Source organism: Marmota marmota, unplaced genomic scaffold (assembly GCF_001458135.2).
Source record: "Marmota marmota marmota unplaced genomic scaffold, marMar, whole genome shotgun sequence".
Lineage (NCBI taxonomy): Eukaryota > Metazoa > Chordata > Mammalia > Rodentia > Sciuridae > Marmota > Marmota marmota.
The window spans coordinates 7485843-7507643 of record NW_025999944.1 but is presented as its reverse complement, the minus strand read 5'-3'; the positions used below and the strand labels follow the sequence as shown (position 1 = coordinate 7507643).

The 21801-nt window shown below is 47.8% G+C and overlaps 1 protein-coding gene and 1 long non-coding RNA gene across 3 annotated transcripts in view; one reads left to right on the top strand and one right to left on the bottom strand.

Moving 5' to 3' along the window:
• Slc39a14 (solute carrier family 39 member 14) overlaps window positions 1–21801 on the top strand; it is a 47227-nt gene that overhangs the window by 13352 nt on the left and 12074 nt on the right. Inside the window, exons 2-4 of one of the 2 annotated variants that reach the window (XM_015499507.2) lie at window positions 18750–19028; window positions 20733–20919; window positions 21576–21745. In XM_015499507.2, coding sequence (XP_015354993.1) covers window positions 18765–19028; window positions 20733–20919; window positions 21576–21745 — 621 coding nt within the window. In that variant the 5' untranslated portion in view covers window positions 18750–18764. The remainder of the gene's footprint in view (window positions 1–18749; window positions 19029–20732; window positions 20920–21575; window positions 21746–21801) is intronic. The other variant, XM_015499509.2, reaches the window with a different exon arrangement.
• LOC125616392 lies at window positions 2616–16877 on the bottom strand. The gene is made up of 2 exons (XR_007347027.1): window positions 16674–16877; window positions 2616–2980 (listed from the first exon to the last, which is right to left on the bottom strand). It is a non-coding gene; the product is annotated as an uncharacterized LOC125616392 (long non-coding RNA).

Below are 21801 nucleotides of genomic sequence, written 5' to 3'. Positions count from 1 at the left end.
TTTTTTTTTTTTTTTTTTTTTTTGTATTTGGAGACAGGGTCTCACTCAGTTGCTTGGGGCCTTGCTAAATTGCTGAGACTGACTTTGAACTCATCATCCTCCTGCCTCAGCCTCCTAAACTGGTAGGATTATAGATGTGTGCCACCAGGCCTAGCTTGGAATGATATTTTAATACAAAATGTTGGGGAGAATCTTGTGCTATACTCACTCAAACACAGGTAACAGTATGAAATTAGTGCAATGTTGAGGAGGGTTATTAAGCCTGTTGTGTACAGGTTGGACATTCCTGTTCTGAAAATCTGGCATTGGAAATGCTCTAAAATCAGAAACTTTTGCAGTGCCAGTGTGACAGTGTAAGTGGAAAATTCTACACTATGAAACTTTGTTTCATGAATAAATCATTAGAAATACGATTAGGCTGTGGTGCACATCTATAATCCCAGCAACTCAGGAGGCTGAGGCAGGGGAATCACAAGGTTGAGAACAGCCTCAGCAACTTAGAGGGATCCTGTGTCAAAATAAAATTTTAAAAAGGACTGGGGCTGTAGGTCAATAGTAAAGTATGAAAAAAAAAATCTGCTGGGTGTTCAAGGAGCTGCAAAGAAGGGACAACAAGCAGGAGCAGAGGCATGGGGTCTTGTTCTGAGGGCTGGACGGGCCACCACAGGGCACTTTGGTCAGTACCTGCTATCAGCCCTCCCCAGTGTGTATTAGGTATGTGTGAAACATACATGAATCTTATGTTCAGATATCTCGTGTATGTACAAATATCCCAAAATCTGGGTTAAAAAAATTAAAATCCGGAGCTCTTTTGATACCAAGCGTTTTGGACAAGGAACACTCAACGTATGTTAAGTTTTAATAAATATTTGTCGACTAGCCCCTGCCATTTGTTGCTGGATCTCACCCACCATTCTTTCCATTCTGGGAAGCTCTTCTTCATCCCTAGGGCTTCCCCGTCCCTTGCTGGGGTGGGGACGGGGAGAGGAGGCAGAAGTGCTGGGGTTGCTGGGTTGCCCTCCAAGGGACCCGAAGGGACCTGCCTGGAAAGATGGTAGACCTGACCGGCTGTGGTTCTTTTACCATTACCGGAAGACTGAAAGGTTCTGCCAGTCAAAAGAGAGCTCTGTACTACCGGGCACTCACGCTGTCCTTTCCTGGAAGCCAGAGGACTCTCGGGCCAGCCCTCAGGGACTCTTGTTTTCATAGAGCACAGAGTACAGAGGCTTGGGGCCAGCTGCAGCTTGCAGGCCTGCTTGGAGGCTGGCCCTGCTCTCTGCCAGACAGCCTGTGCCCTGCCTACCAGGCCCGGGAGACATCTTCTGGCCTGTCCGTGTTTCCATGCTGATCACTGCCCACGTTGGATTATTTCCATCTGACAGGCTGGGCCAGTCCTTAGGATCCTGAGTCCCTGGGTAGTTTCCAGGGCAACAAGCCATGGGTATTCCCATCTCTTTTCCCAGAAAGATGCAAAAAGTACAAAGTCACCCTCTCCCCCGGACGCGGGGAGCTGACACAAGCACCCATGGGGCAGCCTGTCCAGCTCTCGGTAGAGAAATCCCATGTCCCTGTTCCCGCTCCTCTTCCCTCTGACATCCCCCAGATGCCACACGTAGGTGCCTCCCATGGCTGAGGCAGAGAGACCTTGACCGCAGGTGAACTGCCATGTGTGCAGCTCTCCTGGCTAGCCTGTGGCTGTGACCTTGGTTAGTCTCACACCACTCCACTTCTTGGCAGCCACTCAGGAGCCCCCTCCCCCAGCATCTCTGCAGTTGGCACGCTGAGAGGGGTTGTGTGTGTAATGGGAGCAAAACTCAGAGTTTCCATGAGTAGCTGAGAAATTCTAGAAACAGCCTGTACTCATGAGCGTCCCTTTCTCTTTCCCTGACACAGGGAAAAGTGCAAATGTTATTTTTGGTGGGATTATCGATGGTTGTTTGCTATTCTGGGCACCTTTGTACTCAGGGATGGGGGAAGGGAGGCTGCAGGCCTGTACCTGCCACCTGCCCCCCATCTAATGTTTTTAAAAAAATTTTCCACCTTATGTTTTGTATTCCAAGTCCAGACCAACATCTATGGCTGTTGGGGTCTTCAGCTCTATTGAGTGACCCTGCAGAAGGGGCTCCTAACCCCCAGTGCTACTCAAAGTTCACCAGAGAACAGTGAAATTCTAAAGTGTGTGGCACCTATAAATGGGTAGTGGGAATGTAACATGTTCTTTGGGACCAAAAAGGTGCCAGGCACTCCTCCAGACTCTGAGAATCAAATAGGTCCCCCAGGCTTGGTCCTTTTGGAGTTTGCAGTGTAATAGGAGGAGAGAGATATATAAGAGGAAAAAAGACTATTTTGCAAAATGACCTGCTAAGAGGAAGATGCGGGTCTGAATGACTGGGAGAAGTCTCTTTGTGGGAGTGGCCTTCCACATTGACGAGGTTACATCTGAGCTGTTGTAAAGTTGTGGGAAAGAGCCTTCTAGGCAGAGGGAACAGCAAGTGCAAAGGCTTTGGGTCAGAATGACCTTGACGTGTCAGGGACAGAAGGCCTGAATATCTGGAACCTGGTAAGTGAGAGAGGTCCATCGTAAAGCCAGTGGGGTGGCCACACAGGGCAGTAACTTACAGGCCAGGTTGTTTATTCCTTTTTAACTGGGAAGCCAGTGAAGGGATTAAAGCAAAGAAAATGCTGTGATCAGATTTTTACTTTAGGAGAATGAGTTTCATTAAGCTGTAGGCTTTAGATTTGGGCATTTTGTGTATACGTTGTACTTAGAGGAGTGACAGAAGAGGGGTTGATGCTGAGTGCAAGCTGGAAGGCCAAGGAGAGCTTTTGTCTTAACTAACATTCCAACACTTCTTCCACTCATTCCTCATGCTCCCTGGGCTTCACTAGGCAAATTTGGGTATGCTCTTGTTCTTGCAGAGTTTACAGCATGGTGTCTTCAGATTCAGCTGGTACTTCCAAATCTTCTTTGAGGAAGTCTCTAGGAAAGAGGCAACTGTTGTTAAAATTTAGACTGTTCACTTGTTGCATACAAGTGGGATTGAAAGCCACCTGAACTGGAGCATGTCTCTATTGTAGGCCGGAATCAGGAGCCCTTGCTATGTGGCAATCTGATTGCCCTTTGGGGTGAGTGTTGCCTGGAAAGAGTAAGCCTTTAAGTCCAGTTAGAATGTTGATCCCTTTTTAATAGGCAAGCAGCAGTTTGTAGGAGGTAGAGGAGGGGAGAAGGGGAAATGCACGCTTCAGTAGTATGCTGTTAGGCAAGACACTTCTTTGCTTAGAGTTAGCCGCCATGCCCATACCTTGAGAGGTTTTTGTTGTTTTTTTGTTGTGTTTTAATCTTTGCCCATGTGACCCTGATCTGGCACTTAGTGTGATATGAGCCAGACACCTGGTTGCCTTGCTCTGGAATTCATCTGTGTGTGCCCTTGACAGTGTCTCTGCAGAGCTCTGGGCCAGGCAGAGATGGGCAGATCAAGAGGCCCGAGGGCCAGGGTCCTCATTCTCTCCTTTGCACCTTTGACAGAGGCTTTGAGAAGACATTCCTGTCCTCCTGCCCTTGACCCTATGGCCTCCACTGTGGACTCTGGTGAGGTCATGCCTATGGACATACGCATTTGCACTTACACAGGCAGCAAGTACTTATGAAGGTCCTGCCAGCCTCACTGAATTTGGTTGCAGGTGGAGCGGTGGAACCAGAGGCCCCTGGATTGCATTTTTGCCCCTGATGTTATGGCCAGACTGCAGGAGTCCCTGGAACCAACCAAAATAGTTAACTCAAAATCTAAGCCTGTCAGTCTATGTCAGCCTAACCTTGAAACTAGACGCAGGGGCCGGCACGGGGCTGGTACTAGAGGGTAGGATTGGGGTAGACTAGAGATAAACACACAGGACTTCCTGAGGGTCTCCTGGCCCTTCACACCCAGTGGAGAGCCCCTGCAGCTTTCTGACACAGTTCATTGTCAGACTTTCTAGTCCTGGGGGAGGTGTGGGGATAGGAAGGCACGGGAGGAAGCAGAGAGATGGAGTTGAGCCCAGGCAAGAGAGTGATGGCAGATGAGGGGGAAGGTGGGCAGGAGCCTGGGCAGAGGAGCTCAGGTGTGTTGCTGGGGGAGACGGTAGGGGGTGGGAGGGGGGGGATAGGGGGTGGGAGGGGGGCCAGCGGCGCCTGGCAGTGGATCCAGGGATTTTTCTTCTGGAGCGTGGAGTCTTAGGACGCAGGTGCTCTGGTGCGTGGAGAGCCCACAGTGAGGAAGCAGAGGATGTGGGAAGGCCTTTCACATCTGTCATCAGATGATGGCTGCCTGTGACCTTGGCCAGAGAATGTGCTGTGTGGGAGGTTGGGACAGTGGGAGGGAAACTGGAGGAATTATGATTCATAAATATGATTACTCAGTCTCCCCCTGCTGCCACCTCTCTTACCCAATTTGGAAATAGGATCTTATTGCAATAACCCTCTTTCTCATGAGATGAGGGCTCATTTGTCAATGTGTTGGTAAGACTCAGGGCCATGGAGAAATCCACTCCTGCCTTTCTGCTAGGACCTGGTCATGTGCTGGGGCGCAGTAGCTATGCTGGAGGCTGTGTGCTGGGGGAGGGTCAGGCTTTAGTGTGCATAAGGAGGCCTATGGGAGACCTTGGATCAGGAGGATCTGAAGTGGGGCAGTGCAGGGCAAGCCTGAGGCAGAGTCTTGGTTGCAGGTGGAACAGCGGAACCAGAGGCCCCTGGGTTGCATTTTTGCCCATGGTGTTATGGCCAGATTGCAGGAGTCCCTGGATACATCAGAAGAATTCAGCCAACCTGTCACAGCCCCAGGGTGGGGGGTCATCTTTTCTAACTCTGCTTGTATCCCCTAGATAAATTGTGTCTTGAGTTTTCCATTAGAGAAGGGAACAAGCTCCTCTAGGATACAAATAGGAATTTATGTAGCTCTCATGTTATATAGGTGACCTGCTGTTAGGCAGGTCACTTATAAAGTTATAAGAAGCTTTGCTTTGTTCCTTTGTTGCAGTACTGGGGATTGAATCCAGGGGTATTCTACTTGTACGCGACACCTCCATTTCTTTTCTTTTCTTTCTTTCTTTTTTCCTCAACTTGCTAAGTTGCCCAAGTTGCCCTCAAACTGGGGATCCTCCTGCCTCAGTCTCCCAGATAGCTGGGGTTACAATCACACACCACCATGCCTGGCTAAGCTTTGCTGCTCTTTAGGCCAAACTGGCCTCTGCTTCTGCTCTTTTCCTGTCTGTTCACACGCAGCCAATCGGATTTTTTAAAATGCCAGGGGCTGGAGGTGTGGTTCAGTAGTAGAGTACTTGCCTAGCATGCATGAGGCCCTGAGTTGGATCCCCAGCACTGAGAGAGGAAGGTGGGAGAACATATCAGACCATAACTCTGATTAAAATGCACCCTCCCCTTCTAAATGAAGTTTGCAGCCCATTTTTCTCTCCTATGCACATCCTCTGTGTCCTCCCTGGCCACTGTGGATTCTTTTTTTTTTTTTTTTTTAAATATTTATTTATTTATTTTAGTTTTCGGCAGACATAACATCTTTGTCTGTATGTGGTGCTGAGGATCGAACCCGGGCCGCACGCATGCCAGGCGAGCACGCTACCGCTTGAGCCACATCCCCAGCCCGAGAGAGAAGTTTTTAATATTTATTTTTCAGTTTTCAGTGGACACAACATCTTTATTTTATTTTTATGTCGTGCTGAGGATCGAACCCAGCACCCCGCGCATGCCAGGAGAGCACGTTACCACTTGAGCCACATCCCCAGCCCCCCACTGTGGATTCTTAAGTCCTTAGATATGCCATCTTTACCGAGTCTCCAAATGTAGCAACACCCTGCTGGAATATTCCACCCCATCCCTTCACTGGGCTGACTTTAACGTGTCCTGCTGGTCTCAGCTAAAGTAGTGTTTCTTTGGGGGAACCTCCCTTACCTCCAACACCAGATCGATTGCCCTGCTGTGTTCTCCGATGCTTCCTGGCTCAGCCTGGCACTGCCTATGGTGCTCCTCAGCTTCTTCCCCAGGCACCACACTAAGTAATGGTGGTTTACTCTCGGTGTCCAGGCCTGTTCCTACGGATAATCACAGTCCAGCATACTAAAGGTAAAGCATCAAAAACCCCGTGTTCTAGCGCGGAAGCATAGTTCAGTGGTAGAGTGCTTGCTTACCATGCACAAGAGCCCGGGTAACAGCCTCGGTACTGCTAATACAAGGAGACAAACAAACAAAACCCCTGTGTGTTCCACATATCCTTGTACTAAAATCCCCAGTGTGATTCACTTCTGCCAGTTAGATGTGCTTGGTCCAGGCTTACGTGTGTACAGTCCTGTGAGAAGAGGCAGGGTCTCTTCTACCTCAGGATGGGTCCTGGGCCTTTGTTTTGCTGGTGTGGATCCTGGCAGGAGCAGCATAATTCTGGAGCAGGCAGCTTCCTTATGCTGTGGCCACTTGACCGTGGCATGGCAGAGGCAGTGGCTTCCTGGCAGCTTAGTTCTGTAGCATGATCTTGGGAATAGCCCCTGGGAGCTCAGCCTAAAGTTTTTCTTCAGCCTACTGTTTAATATCCTGTACAGAATCCCTTTCTGATTATACTGCCCAGCTGAACAGAATTACACATTGCCCTTGTCATCATCATACTGGCAAAATACTGGCCAAAGGTTTGCTCTCCCTACTGCGTGAGGGCAGGTAGCTGTTGTATGTATCCTTTGCATCCCGGTGTCTACGTAATTCCTGGTAATTACTGTTAGAAACCAGCAGGCAGTGAATTTTTGTTGAATGAATGAACTCTTGGACTGAGTTTTAAGTCTGGTGGGTGTGAGTTCAGCTAATATACATGAACTTCAGGGCAGTGGGCTTGTTTAGAGATGAAGAGGCAAGAGATGGTGGGGGCTTTGACCTCAGGTGATCTGGGGCAGCCTTGGCCTGTGGGCATCCTGGATGGACTGTCTGTGGAACTAAAATGGGATTTTGAGAAGAAACTAGATTCTTTACTTCTGCTCATGGGTGAGGTCTGCATAAGTTGCAAGCCTCTGCAGCCCAGAAGGCCTGTTTTAGTGTTTGCAGCTAATCACAACAGGGGTTCCTGCTGGTGCTACGTGGTAAAGCTGGAGAGTGGCGTGTTGCAGCTCTTAATGGTGGGCTCTGCCCTCCAGGGTTGCAGCAGACCCCAGGAGCTCACTGCCTATTTCTTCTTTCTGGATTGTTGTCTTGTGAATTTAAAGAATGAAATCCATAGATGAGAAAGAGTGAGGTAAAAGAGTAGTATTTATTCAAACGGGAAGGAAAGAGGGGGACTTGTAGGGTTGCCTCTTGAATGTGCTAGTCTAGGCATTTATGTAGCTCTCGGGCCAATACTGTTGGTCCAAATTTATGCTAATCAGGTTTTGGAAAGGTACCAAGCCTGCAATCTCCATTTATCGGCCCCTCTTCCATTTTGTCACCCTCAGTGGACTGGGCCAGTCCTGCAGGGCAACAGGTCCTGTCTCGCCCTGCCTCAGGCCCATGCCAGCATGGTGGGCCCTGTGAGGCTGCAGCCCGTGCTCACTGCCAGCGATCCAGGCTTCCTGGGCCTTCTGCTGGCTTCTAGGTGGGAATTAGTGGGCTTGACTGCAGCTCGGGGTCCAGGAAGCCATATTACTGGGACAAAGGCTAGGGTTCAGAAGGAGGTGTTGAGCTGCCTGTTGATCAGGGGCGATGTGGAAGTCAAAGTCAGAAGGGAGGTTGAACTTTTCAACTTCCAGCAGAAATACTGCTTCCAGCCCCTTGTGTGCCCAGCACTGTACCAGGCCTGTACTTGCCAGGGCGGTGGGTGGCGGGTGGGGGTGAGGTGAGGATAGGAGTAGTAGGCAAGAACACTTTGCCTTTAAGAAACAAAAATCTAATTAGGAAGGTTTCCTGGAAAACAAGGTAATTAGGCAACCAGAGTAGCTGGAGAAAAGTGCTGAAAGAGTAGTCCAAAAGAGCTTCCTGGAAGAGGAGGGAATTGAGATGACCTCTGAGAAAAAGCATTCAGGACTAGGTGAGGGCATTGCCCCAGAGGATGGGGGCCTGAAGTGTTGTGCTATGTGTCCTGTGAGCTTGATCATTGCAGTTTCTCTGTGGTGGAGACACATGGGGTTAGTGTCAGGTCCCACATTTGATGCCAGGTCTGTCTGACCTCATACTGTCTGACTTGGCCTCTAGATCATGCTTTTTATTTATTTGACCCTGATTGACAAAGCTGGGTAATTTTGCTTCAAGTTGGTGACGTAATTGGTGGACATGAGCACCATGTTTGCTAATCCACCTGCTGGATCCTGGGGTCTGACACATGGGAGTGAACTGAGAGGGACAGCAGATCAGACTTTGGCAATCCCAGACACTTGTCTGGGAAATGTTTATGGGTGAATGGTGGGATTGGAGGTGACTCTGGCCCTGGCCTTGGGTGGGGAGTGCTGTCAGGCTCCCGGGCCCTCCCTGCCCATTGCTTCCTGACTCGGTTAGTTCTGGAAGTCCTCTTTGCTCTGTCAGGCCCAGCCCAGCAGCAGGGCTGGAGCTGGGAATGTACTTCTTCCTAGTCTTCCTGGCTCTGGCCTCTGGGCCTGCCTGTCATTAAACTCACTCAGAGCTCAGCGTGGGGCTAAATAAGCCTTCCCTGGTTTGTCTCCTGTCTGCTGGCTGCCCTGGGCGCTGACCACCAGTCTCTGGCCTCATAACCTCCTCCCTCAGGCGCTTCCACACACACACAAGGGAGCTCAGTAAATATTGGTTGATGATGAGCAGCAGCCTGCTGGTTCTAATTTTGTTCCCTGCTTCTGGGTCACCACTGTTTTTATTTAAAGTTTTCCCATCTTGCCCCTCCCAGCAGTTTGAGGTTTCATGGGGAGACTAAATGGGCCACTGCCTCTCGGTGCCCCCCGCCCCCTCTTGCATCATCTGTGGAAATCTCCCACCCTGGGTGGCCTTTGGCTATGCCAAAGCTGGAGGCTAAGGTTCTGGAAGACAAGAACATCCTTTTAGGGGTATGTAGGAGAACGATTAGGTGGGAGGGCAGAAGAAAGCAAAAGAATAGACCTATTGAAGGCCTTGGCCACTCGGGCAAGGCTTGGTTTTCAGGCTGCAATATTTGCTGTCCACATAGTGAAACTTTCAGCCTAGAGTGCTGGTCCAAGAGGGAGTGGCTTTTTCTCCAGTGTTCACTGGGTAGTGGAGGGGGGCATGGGACGTATATTTTTTTCTCAAAGCTCTTTGAACCCCATAGGGGTCTCTAGGTTGGTATTTACTTGAATACCAACCTTCTAGACTGCTGGTTTTCTAATTGCAAATACAGGGACTTAGATGACTGTATAAGTGTAGTTTAACCATGACCGTGAATATCGAGAATATTCCAATTAAGGATTTACAGGGCACTTACTGGGCAGTTTTTGAAGTCAGACGTATCAGTGACGGCTTCTATGGGTTCTAGATTTTGTATTATACTTAGAAAGTTCTTCCCAACTCCTTGATTATGGCCATGCCCACTGCCAATTGGGGCACATCAATAGGTTGAAGTGTTAAAAAAAAAAAAAAAAACTCTCAGACTTGCCACTCAGAAATAGTCATCATCAATATTAGTGAATGTTATCCCAGGTATTTTTGCAGGCATAACCACAGACAAATGGACATAGAAAAATAGAAATAAGTACTTATCTGGAAAAGTTGTAAAATTTCTCTGAAAGCAACTGAAGAAAAAGAAACTGCAATAAAACCAAAGGAATTATTAAGCCTTAAAGAAGAGATCATTTCCTCCCCAGAGAAGTAAATAGTTTGAGTCGTGCATAATTACTTGTTTTCATTTTAGACAGTACCTGCTGACTCTGCTATGAAAAATGAGAACATTGGAATCCTCACGTTTGTTCTCATCTCCTTTTTTCCATGTCTTGATTGTGTTAATTGTATTATTAAGTTTTTCATTTTTTTAAACATGTAGACTGTGTTCTGTAACTATTGTGCCTATAATGACTTTTTATTATTTTTTGTGCAGAGGGGGCTCAATGCTGACTCTCAGTCATCCTCTTGCTAGGGTTTTTGCATTCCTGAGTGCTTTATTATTTCTGTATTACTTAGTTGCATTTCATTGTTAGATCATTTTCCTCCCTGGAAGGGGACTGTATTCTCTGATATCTTTCATCCTTGAGAATTTCTGCCTGTTTTCTTCACCAAATTCATGTGAGATCTTGGCCAGGGCTAATCTTCTTGATTTATGTTTTCTTTGTCTCAGAATTGTGTGGACGCTTTTGCACTCTTTTCTGATGCCAAATGTTATGGGAGGATGAGGATAGTATTAATTTTCTTCTACATATAGAAGAAGCTTTAGCATCTCGTAATTTTTACAATGAATTATTTGGGCAAAAAAGAATCTGGCTGATGATGTAGCTGCAGTGCGTGCTTACCATGCTCCAGGTCTTGTGTTTGATCCCCAGTAAACACCCCACCTTCCAAAATAAAGAATTTCTTGCGCATGCCTCAGCTTGAACATCTGAGAAGTACAGGTGCATTATTTCAGTCCTCAGATTCGGTTTTTCTTTTTCCTCGTGGTATTTATCTTTGGACATTCTATTCTTAGGTCAGCTGTGCTCATAGGTTATCTCAAACTTTCCTTTGTCATATTTCTGTTTATATTACTGGCAGAATTTGGTTGCCTATCCATGATGGTGTATTAGTTTTTCAGTGATCTTTGTTCCTCTTGGTAGTGAACCCACACCTCCTTGGGTCTCCTGTGGTCTCTTTGTGGCCTTGCCTGGTGGGATCGCTGTTCCAGCAGTTAGTCTAGCTGGGCTGCTGCTTTCCCTGGGGCCACTTGTCACTGTCCGCGGCGTTGTGCCTGTTGGCCTGCCCTTACTTTTTCTTCCATCCTGTCATGGCGGCTGCTGTTCTGCTCAGATGTTCTCTCAGCCCTAAAATAAGAAAGTGACTTTCCTCCCACCAGGTTGCCCAGGCTGCCAGGCTGGGTGGGTGAGATGTGCCCCTGTGGACTGAGGCAGGGAGCAGGGAGAGGAGGCGGGCATGGAGCTGTCCTCTGCTTTAGGATTTCAGGAGTGGTCTCTGGAGTGTGGTTCAGCCCACTAGATTGGAAGGTGTACTCCCTTTCCATTGGAAGGGGAGCGAGGAATATTCCCTGGAATTGGCCACTTTCCCCAGTGCAGTCTCTCCATGGAGCCCTCAGGAGAGCCAGCCAGAGGTCAGCTTCACCTCCCTGCTGCCCAGTAGCTCTTCCCACCACTCCTCAATTGAAGGTGACAAAGAATGGGTGATGGTTGGCCTCTTGCCAGATTTGGGGACCTTGGTGAGGATTTTCATAGTTCTCTTGTGATCTGGGCCAGAGGTAGGAGAGGAACAGTGCACAGTGCCAATTTCATTCCTTCTTCTACCCGTGGCTTTGATTTTTTTTTTTTTTCTTTTTCTTTTTGGTACTAGGGATTGAACCCAGGGGTGCTTTACTGAGCCACATCCCAAGCCCTTTTTTATATTTTATTTTGAGACAGGTTCTCATTAACTTGCTTAGGGCCTCACTAACTTTCTGAGGCTGGCTTTGAACTCATGATCCTACCTTAGCCTCCTGAGCCACTGGGGTTATAGGCATGCACCACCACACCTGGCTGCCCATGGCTTTGGAGTTAATATGTCTGATTAGGCCTATTTCGTTATTTTTGGATACTGTTAATTCTTTTTGCTTGCTTTTTACTATTTAAATATATATATATATATATAGATAGATTGATTGATTCTTATCAGGAGAAGGAGATTGTGCAGCTGTTTCAATTTCCCATCTAAATCTATGCAGTGCTTCCACATACTTTCTCTTTTATTTATAATTTAAAAAAAAAAAAATTTTGTTACTAGGGATTGAACCCTGGGACACCTAAACCTGAGTCACATCTCCAGACCTTTTTTATTTTGAGACAGGATCTCCCTAAGTTGCTGAGGCTAGCCTCAAACTTGGTGATCCTCCTGCCCCAGCCTTTCAGGTCTCTGGGATTATAGGTAGTCACCACCATGCCCAGCAAAAAGAGACTTATTTAGCTCACAGTTCTGAGGGTTTAAGGGTATGTTGCCTGTGAGCTTAGCTCTGCTGAGGATCTCATGATGGAAAGCATCATGGTGGGAACTCGAGCATGTGACAGAGGTCACACGGTGAGATGGGAAGCCAGAGTGAGGACCTCTCATTGGGCCCAGCTCTTAAAGGTCCCCACCCCTCTTCATATTGCCACATTGGGAGCCACGCTTGACTCTCTGGAGGACATGCACAGAACATCCAAACCATAGCCATTTCCCTCTTTCAAAACTAAGGAAACGGGCTGGGGCTGGGGCTGGGGCTGGGGCTCATTGGTAGAGCACTTGCCTGGCATGTGTGAGGCACTGGGTTTGATCCTCAGCACCACATTAGAATAAAAAGAAAACAAAAGTATTGTGTACATCGGAACAACTAAAAAAAATTAAAAAAAAAAAAACTAAGGATACAGGATAAATAGGATTAATAGGGTTGATGACTTACTGGAACACAAGTTCAGTGGACCAGACTTGAACACTCAAGTCCACACAAGCCTGTGTTTTGATTATGACCCATCACGTGAAGGCAGGTGTGAAATTTTCCCCTTGTAGTATCATGTCATTCACTCATCGTTTCAGATTTTTTATTTTTTTATTAGGGACACTCAGCTCGAACTGGGTTTTATGATTCCTTGAGCCTCCACTGTCTATCCCAGGCCTGGTTTGTCTTTTTTATCTACAAGTTTCTCAGGTTTTTTTCTGCACTTCTCGGGGGCTCAGAAATGTCCCCTGACTCACCCAGAGCCATTTGCTTTTTGTATTGCCCACTAATGGTTAACCTTTTGACTAGTAGGTGACAGACTAGGAAGGGGGTACTGGAGAAAGCCCAGTCTACTTTAAGACTCTTGCAGGAAATGAGCTGTTGCCTGGGAGAGAACCCCAAGAGGTGGTGGGAACTACTCTGTCGTTGCTGGCTGGGTCCTTGATGCCCCTAACCCTGGTGGCTGTGCTGAGTCCACAGGAACCTCAGAGTCATCTCCTCTCTTTCCTTGTACATATGAGAACAGAAGTTTCCTTTTACGCCCTCTGAAGTTCAGATGACTAGAAGACTGTCGAGGGGAAAGCTTAAGATGGTTTGCCGAGGCCAGTCAGTAGTGGGACCAGGGGCTTAGGGGAATGGGATTCCTAGCAATATGGCTTCTTCTGCCCACATCCCTACCTCCTCACCCACCTCCTCACCCACCTCCACCGCTGTGCGCTTTCCTTGATTTGGACTTTCAACCTTTTCTTAGTTTTAAGTAAGGTGTTTTGTAAAACCCCACTTCACACTGCCCTCAAACTGACCTGAGCCCGCGGCTGACTGAGACCCCAACTTCAGAGCTGTCCCCTGGCAGGGGACTGTGCTCCCACATGCCGAGCCTTTAAGGAGCACACGCTGGGCATTATGGGGAATCATTACTAGCATACATCTTGGCCTCAGAAACAGTCTTGCCTTCACCAAATTTAGCTCTGGAGCGCTTTGTCTTTTTCCTGTTTGGGGTCTGTACTCAGAGGAATCAGGGTGGAATTGAGTGCCTTCTGGCTACTCAGGCCCTTCAAGTTTCCATGGCCTGTTCTACTTACCTCTCGGTGCTCAGCTTCTCAACTCAGCAACATGGTAAGTCACTACTTTGTTGTCTCAAGGAGAAGTCAAAGTTGGCCCCCCTCTAGTGGGGAGGTGGGCCTGGACAAAATGAATAGGAAACTTAGCAATAAATGGTGTCTGTGAGCAGAACTGCCCCTTGAGGGCTAGATGCTTCTGGGCCCAGTGAAAGGGTGGGAATAGGCAGGATTATAATTTAGGAGCCTCTGGGATGATAAAGAAACTTGTGCTCCTTAGAGGGTTCCAGAACAATAGTCTTCCCCACTTTCTCCTTTGCCCGCACCTTGGAGACAGGCCTGAGGCACTAGAACAGTTAACTTCTCTGACCCTGAGCTGAGCTGGCTTCTCTTGAGTAGGAAGGCCTGGGGGTCGGAGCCAGCCTGCACTCCAGCTTTTGTGTCTTTCCCCTCTTTGCAGCTCTTCCTAGCACTCTTGGCTGGCTTTCTTTCTTGAGGGCATATTAGCTCAGGTCCCTGGGGGCCTGGAGTGGCTCCCCTCAGGCCAAAACCCCTGCCTAGCCTTGCTCTCACTCTCCCAGGTTCAGTAAGAACTGTGTATCTTCTTCCCCTCTTTTTTCTTTCCTTCAAAGAATCTTTTATAAACTTTGGTTGTTGCTACTGCTAAGAATAACATGTAGTTGAAAGGCGGGGAATCTCCGCCGATGCAGAAAGCTCCCCTTTCATGACTGCCAAAAGAACAAGGTCACTTGAATTTGGAGTGTCTTCAGCAGCTCGGGGATCTCTGGAGCAGGATTCCTTTCTGCCCCTAGTGACTCTCCACTGATTCTTCAAGGGGGTGACTTCATCTCTCAAGTGCTGGGCTGGGGCAACAGGGCTGAGTTTACTGGATCTGCCCACCTTTAGGGACTGGCCTAGACTACAGAGCCCAGTTGGTCTCATGGCCATCACAGAAGCCTGAAGCTCAGTTACCAGAGGCAAGAACAGGTTTTCTGGCCAGGAGAGAATAGGTCACCTGGGAGACACACAGGTGGCGCCATCACTTATCTGATTGCACAGCCAGAAGCTGCCTCTTGCCTACCCTCCAGGCTTTCTGTCTAGTAGCCACATAAGGGGCTCCTGGGCCAGTAGAGAGCAAATGCTTTGTAAGCATACCTCTAGGGAATGCCCATCCAGGTGAAGATTCTAAAATTGTCCCTTGTTCTCCCTTGAAATGTTTTTGTTTCTTCAGAGTGTTTATCTGCAACTACATGTTGCAGATGAATTTGGGAAATATATTTGAAGTGGAAACAATCATTTTTGTTGTTGTTGTTGTGTTCTGTGATTCCACAGCAGGAACCCAGTAATTCAGTCTGGCTTCTAAGGCATCCCTGGGTATCCCCCTCCTAGCTCTTCAGGGCATCCTAAGCCAGGATCTAGAATGCTTACTGGAGCTGATGGAAATTGATTAATATCTGCTGTGCACAGTGGTACACACCTGTAATCCCAGAGACTTGGAAGGCTGAGGCAGGAGGATCGCAAGTTCAAGATCAGCCTCTGCAACTTAGCAAGGTCCTAAGCAACTTAGTAGGACCCTGTCTCAAAATAAAAAGTAAAAAGTGCTTGGGGGTGTGGCTCAGTGGTGGTACCTCTGGGTTCAGTCCCCAGGACAGGGTAGGAAGAGAGAAGGATGATGAAAGGAAGGGAGGAGGAAATTGGCAAAGATGTGAGTTGTGCAGGATTTTGTGGCTCTCCAGGTCCTGCATTTTGTCTTCATGCTGAGAGCACACTGGTTAAGTGTCTTTCAGACCTGGCTTTGATTCATGAGAAAGTCAACGTCTGGCTTTGCTGGCTATGGATCACACTTCCTAGTCTCTGGATTCCAGTTTCCTTATCTATTAAGTGGATAAGTTTCCCAGCTTCTTTTAAAGGAATCAATGAATGTCAGGACTTAGCAAGGTCTGCCCTTGGTCCATGCCAGATGCTGGGCATCATCTCTCCACCTCTTTTCCTAAATCCATGCACACCTCCACTCTCTGTGTTAATAGCAGAACACGTGCCCAGGATGGTTCACAGCTGCTTGGCTGAATGACTGCTTTCTTTGAACAATGAGTTTCAGTCATTTTGACCTAAGACCCACTCCCCTCCCATTACCCTGCTCACATAATTTAACTTTTGGTTCTGGGTGGAGATTCAAGTTGTGAGTCTCAAAGTAACACTTTCAGAAACCATCATTTTTGCTGATCCATCCATTTCTGTATATTCTACCTAAGAGTAGCACTTCACGTGTCTAGGTTCTGTGTGTATCCTGTGTGTAGAACCCAAAGCCTGAATGAACCTGGGTACCCTTGCATTGTAAGACTTATGTAATGTGTGTGCTACAGGCCTGGAGTTGTGATCGTTGCCATTGAAAGTAAAGTTAGCCACCAGGTATTCCTCACAGTTATGTTAGTGGCTTCATGTTCAGGCTGAGTCAAAGTTGGAAGAAACCTGCTAATTATGTCTTAGAATAATTATAGCTAGGGGCTGGGGTTGTGGCACAGTGGTAGAGTGCTCGCCTAACATGCATGAGACACTGGGTTCAGTCCTCAGCAGCACATAAAAATAAAGATATTGTGTCCACTTAAAACTAAAAGATAATTTATTTTATTTTTTCATTGTTGATAGACCTTTATTTTATATATGTATTTATATGTGGTGCTGAGACTTGAACCCAGTGCCTCACTCATGCCAGGCAAGTGCACTACTGCTGAGCCCCAGCCCCAGCCCCGAAAAGATAAATATTTTTTAAAAAATCATTAAAGCCAGATTTTGAGTGCTTTAGTTCAAGCACTTGGCAAGGGCCTTGCCAGAGCTTGGGCATTCAGTCTTCACAATAATCCAATTAGGTGGGTACCAATTTTACAGATGAGAAAGGTGAGATATGGGGAGATTGAGTAACTTGCCCAAGGCAGCTTCTTTTTTAAGCATCATTATGAATCAATTCAAGCCATGTTTATGTGGCGCTAGGGCCCTTGTGAACTGCACTGCTACCCTGGGTCATTCTGTGTTAAATAACATTCTGGGTTAAATAACTTACCCAAAGTCACATTTCTCTCCGGCCCGGGTTCAGGCAACCTGTTCTGAGCCACTCAGATCCTGTTCCTCTGTCGTAAGCTAAGACCCAGAGGTGGAGCAGCAGCACACTGGGAGGCATTTGGTGCTGGAGCCCTGGGATCCTGAGGAGGAAACCACTGTAGTGGTTGAACTCTTCCTGGTCTGGAGCAAGGAGGCTCATTTCCCACTCCGGATATTTGCTTATGTCACTAATTAAATTACAACCCTACTAAGGAAAATGATTAACAAAAGAAAGATTACAGTTAGCACTGATACCTTAAGCTGTTGTTTTTCTGTGTTCTTTTCAGTTCCTGACTTTGCTACGTAATTCTTTATTTACCTAATGTTATATCCATTTCAAATGGATATGATTTTTTTTATATCTGCATAATATTCCATGAAATTGATATAATTTATTTGATTACAATACATCTTCTTGTGTATGACCTTTTAATTAATTAATTTATTTATTTTGGTGCCAGGGCTTGAACCCAGAGGTGCTCTACCTCTGAGTTACATCCCCAGCCCCTTTTATTTTTTTTATTTTGAGATAGGATCTCACTGAGTTGCTTAGGGGGGTCTCACTAAGGTTCTAAGGTTGGACTTGATCTTGTGATCTTCCTGCCTCAGCCTCCCGAATCACTAGGATTACAGGCATGTACCACTGTGCCTGGTTTATTTTTTAATTATCTTGATTCAGGTAAATTCTAGAAGTAGAATGATTCATTTGAAGGGCTTAAATATTTTTTATTTTCATAAATTTTTTAAAAATATATTTTTAAGTTGTTGATAGACATTTATTTTATTTATTTTTATGTGGTGCTGAGAATCAAACCCAGTGCTTCACACATGCTAGGCAAGTACTCTACCACTGAGCTACAACCCCAGCCCTGTCATAACTTTTTTAAGAGTCCCATCTTATTTCTGCTGCTATTCAGCTTCATGAATATACAGTTGTTTTTATTGTGTGATTTTTTTAAATTTTTATGCTACTGTTAAATTATTTCATTTCACTTCAGTTTTATTTATTTGTGGCCCTGTAGTTCAAGCGCAGCTATGCAAGTTCTCTACCACTGTACTGTATCCTCCGCCCTAAAGTGTTCTGTGTTAAAAGTCTATTTTGCCATTTTAATAAGTAGGAAGATAGCACCAGTCAAGTTCTTAATTTGTATTCTCAATGTCCTAGAGAAACTGGGCTTTTAATTTTTTTTTTTTTTTCATCCTTGATGGTGTATATTTTTGCTAGTCTTGTGTTTTTTCCCTTTTAGGTATAATATTTATATTTAAAGAATTTTGTTTTGGAGGATTTTAAATTTAACAATCTTGGTGCAGTGGCTCATGCCTGTAATCCCAGTGACTCTGGGGGCTGAGGCAGGAGGATTGCAAATTCAAGGCCAGCCTCACCGGTCTCAAAATAAAAAGGGTTAGGGGTATAACTCTGGTAGAGCATTCCTGGGTTCAAATTCCCAGCACCACAAACACAAAAACAAACCAAATCATAACACAAAAGCAGATAGAAGATCCTAATGAGCTCCTACGATGTCCCAGTCTGTCTCATTCATGCTCTGCCACCACCCCACACTCACCTACTTTATTATTTTGAAGCAGATTCCAGGTGAGAAGTCATTTAATCAATGATTATTTTAGTATCTCTAAAAGATAAGGTCTTTTAAAATCATAGCCACAATTTATTTTAATTAATTACTTAATTTTTATTTTTGTGCTGGGTGGAGCCCAGGCTCCATACATGCTATAGCACTTACTCTACCACTGAGCTACAGCCCTATGCCCTGTTTTTAATTTTTAAATTTAATTTAGCCAACCCTGTTGAATTTGTCCTTTTTCTTAATTTTCATGTATTTCTTTTAAAAGCAGCGTCTCTCAAATGTTGGACAAAGGGAGTGGAAAAGGGCTGAAGTCAGACTTTGATGTTGATCGGATGCAGGGGCTGGGGGAGAGACCAGACCCTTCATGCTTGGTGTGGGGTTGGTGGGTGCGGGGCTGCTGGGAGGGAGGGAGTGGGGAGGTCTGGCCTTCACCTGGCTCTGTGCTCTGGTAGGTGTACCTGGTCACCATGAAGCTGCCGAGCCCAGCCCTCCGCAGCTGCTTCCTACTGACCCTGCTGAACATATGGAGAGCTGCTCCCGAGGCCCACGCCTCCTCCATGGACATGCAGGCCGTCAGCGCCACCTCTTTCCTGGAGAACCTCATGCATCGCTACGGTGAGGGTGGCAGCCTCACCCTGCAGCAGCTGAAGAAGCTGCTCATCCACCTGAATGTGGGAGTAGACCGGAATAACGCCACACAGCCTGGCCAGGGACACAGGAACCTCTCCACGGTGAGGCTCCCCGCCTCTCTGGGCCACTACCATCTGTGGCCTCTAGGGCTCTGTCTGGTTAAGTGTAGGGTGGCTGAGCAGCCTGATTAAGATGGGTTCAGGTAGGTCTTGGTGACCGAGCAGGCAGGCCAGTTCTCTTCACCTGCTGTGTGGATCAGCACAGCCTGCATCCCCAGGAGGGCTTCCTCGATATAGGGTGCTTTGAAGCCCTTACACAGAGCAGCCAGGATGTAGGGTTCTCAGCACCCCCAGACTGTTCTTTGTAACTGCACTTGGATGGTCTGGCACTGCTGATAAGCCGAGGCTCCCAGGACAGCATTTCCATTAGAGTTCACAGTTTCCAAAGCCTATGTACACTCTACCAGGTGAGTTTCTCAGTCCTTTAGGGGCAGGGGGAATTATCTTATTTTAAAGGAGAGAATACTGGTCCCACATGAGTTCCTGGAGGGACCTGGACTAGAACTTGGAGAAGCGAGGTCTTTGGGCTCTTGGTTCTGCGTCCTTTCTTCCTATCAGCTTGGCTAATCAGAGTCTGAGGCTATTTGTGGCAGCCGAATCTAAGCCAGCAGGGTCTTTATATATATCTGTTCTGTTCCCTGTGCTGAGTCCTGTGGGAAAGAGAGCAGGAGTCACATTTAAGGAGTGTGCTGCCGACACAGGGAGCTGGATGAGAGTGACATCATATTCTGTGGGCAGGAGAGTAATCGTGGGGTTCAGAAAGGAGATGGGGTGATGAGTGTGCTGGAATAGCAAAGGCGGGTTCAGGCCTGAGGTGTGGAGTGAGAGGGGTCGAAGAGGACCATGTGACCTGGGTTCAGAGTGTGGTCGATGTCTGAGTCAGTGAGGAGGCTGAATGTGCCGTGGGACAGCCTGAGCCTGAAGGCCTGCCACGTGGGTCTCAGGGCCTGCCAGGCAGCAGCAGTGTCCTGGGGTCACCAGAGTCTATCCCTCAGCATTACAGGCCCAGAACTGGGTGTTGTCAGCACACCCAGAGGGCCAAATCTCAGAAATAGACCTGAGTAAAGTCAAACTCGGAAAAGGACTGACGCCTACATGTATAAAGTATAATTAGAAGTAAACAGCAGCGCTTCCCAGGAACAGTACGTGAGAATCACTTGCAGTCCTCCTGCAGGTGGCTTGTGCTCGTGTCTGCTGACCAGCCCATGCTTGCTCTGCAGCCGGCTTTGAAAACTTAGGTTTTCCTTGCCTGACTTCCTCAGCACCTCCTTCAGGCTGAGGACAAGCCTCTGGGGTTAAGGAGACTAAAGTTCCCCAGGCATTTGTCTTCCCAGGTAGCACCACAGTTTCAAAGGAGCCCACCCCTACACATACCAGTACTCTGGAATCTTGATCTTGATAGCTCTCTGGGCTATTGTGATACAGATAGTTGGTATCTTCAGTTATGCAAATAGAATCACGAGAATCACTCCCTGGTCACAGCGATTAGAATCTTGTTTCCTAAAATATCTCCCCAACCCCATTTGTAGTTAGGTATGCTTAGCACCTGTGACTTTCCTGGTGGCCAGTCTCTAAGATAACTGATCAGATTTTCAAGTTTAGAGACTTCTTGCTCCATCCCTAGAGATATGTCTGCAGTTTTCCTGGTGTGTCTTATCTCTGGGCAGGCTGTGGAGAAGGCTGCTTGGCAGGCAGGGCGTGGGGTTTGGGTTCTAAGAGGCTCTCTGACCCTTCTTCTTGTTTCAGTGCTTTAGTTCTGGAGACCTCTTTGCTGCTCACAATTTCAGCGAGGAGTCTCGGATCGGGAGGAGTGAGCTCCAGGAGTTCTGCCCCACCATTCTCCAGCAGCTGGATTCTGGGGCCTGTACCTCTGAGAACCAAGAGAATGAAGAGAACGAGCAGACAGAGGAGGGGAAGCCGAGTGCCATCGAAGGTGAGCAAGGCGAGGCGAGGGAGGCCGAGACTGGAGTGTGGCATGCAGTGTGACCTGCTCCGGGGCCCAGGACAGTGATGATGTGCTGAGAGTCCCTGGGTTCACAGGCTGGTCTGGCACGTTGCCAGGTGCTGAGCAGGTGCTGGCCAACACGCAGAGTGCGGGGCTTCGGGGCCTGTGGGTGTCTTCCTTTTTGACCTTTGGAGGGCCAGCCTTCAAGACCTGCTTGGCCCACTTCATCTTTCTACCCTCCACCCCCAACCCAGTGCCTCTGCTTCAGCCACAGCAGGCTGGCCGCAGACTGAGGGCCACACAGCCGTGGGCCCCTGACTGTCCTGAAGTCCCATCGCGCCAGCCTGTGGTACCCGACCTGGCCCGTGCCATTTGCTGTCTCTCCCTGCTCCCTGCTGTCATGGCTGACTCCTGTTTAGTCTCCCATGTTGTTTCTTCAGGCTCTCCCTCTAGTCGGTAAGCTCCTTTTGGGTAGCAACCTTGACTTTTTTCCTAAGGCTCCTTCACAGCACCTAGCCAGCGGTGGACTCTTCAGCAGCTGCTCTGTCTGCCCAGGTTACCCCCGAGTGGGAACAGGCCCAGGCGGCCGCTGGCGTGCCGGCCCTCAGTAATGGAGGCCCTCGTGTGTTCTTGTTCCTCCGCAGTGTGGGGCTTTGGTTTCCTCAGTGTCTCACTGATTAACCTGGCCTCTCTCCTGGGAGTCCTCGTCCTGCCGTGCACGGAGAAAGCGTTTTTCAGCCGTGTGCTCACTTACTTCATCGCCCTGTCCATTGGAACGCTGCTCTCTAACGCGCTCTTCCAGCTCATTCCAGAGGTGCAGTAGAACAGGCGCGCGTCCTCCCCAAGGCCAGGCCCTCCTGGCTGATGTCC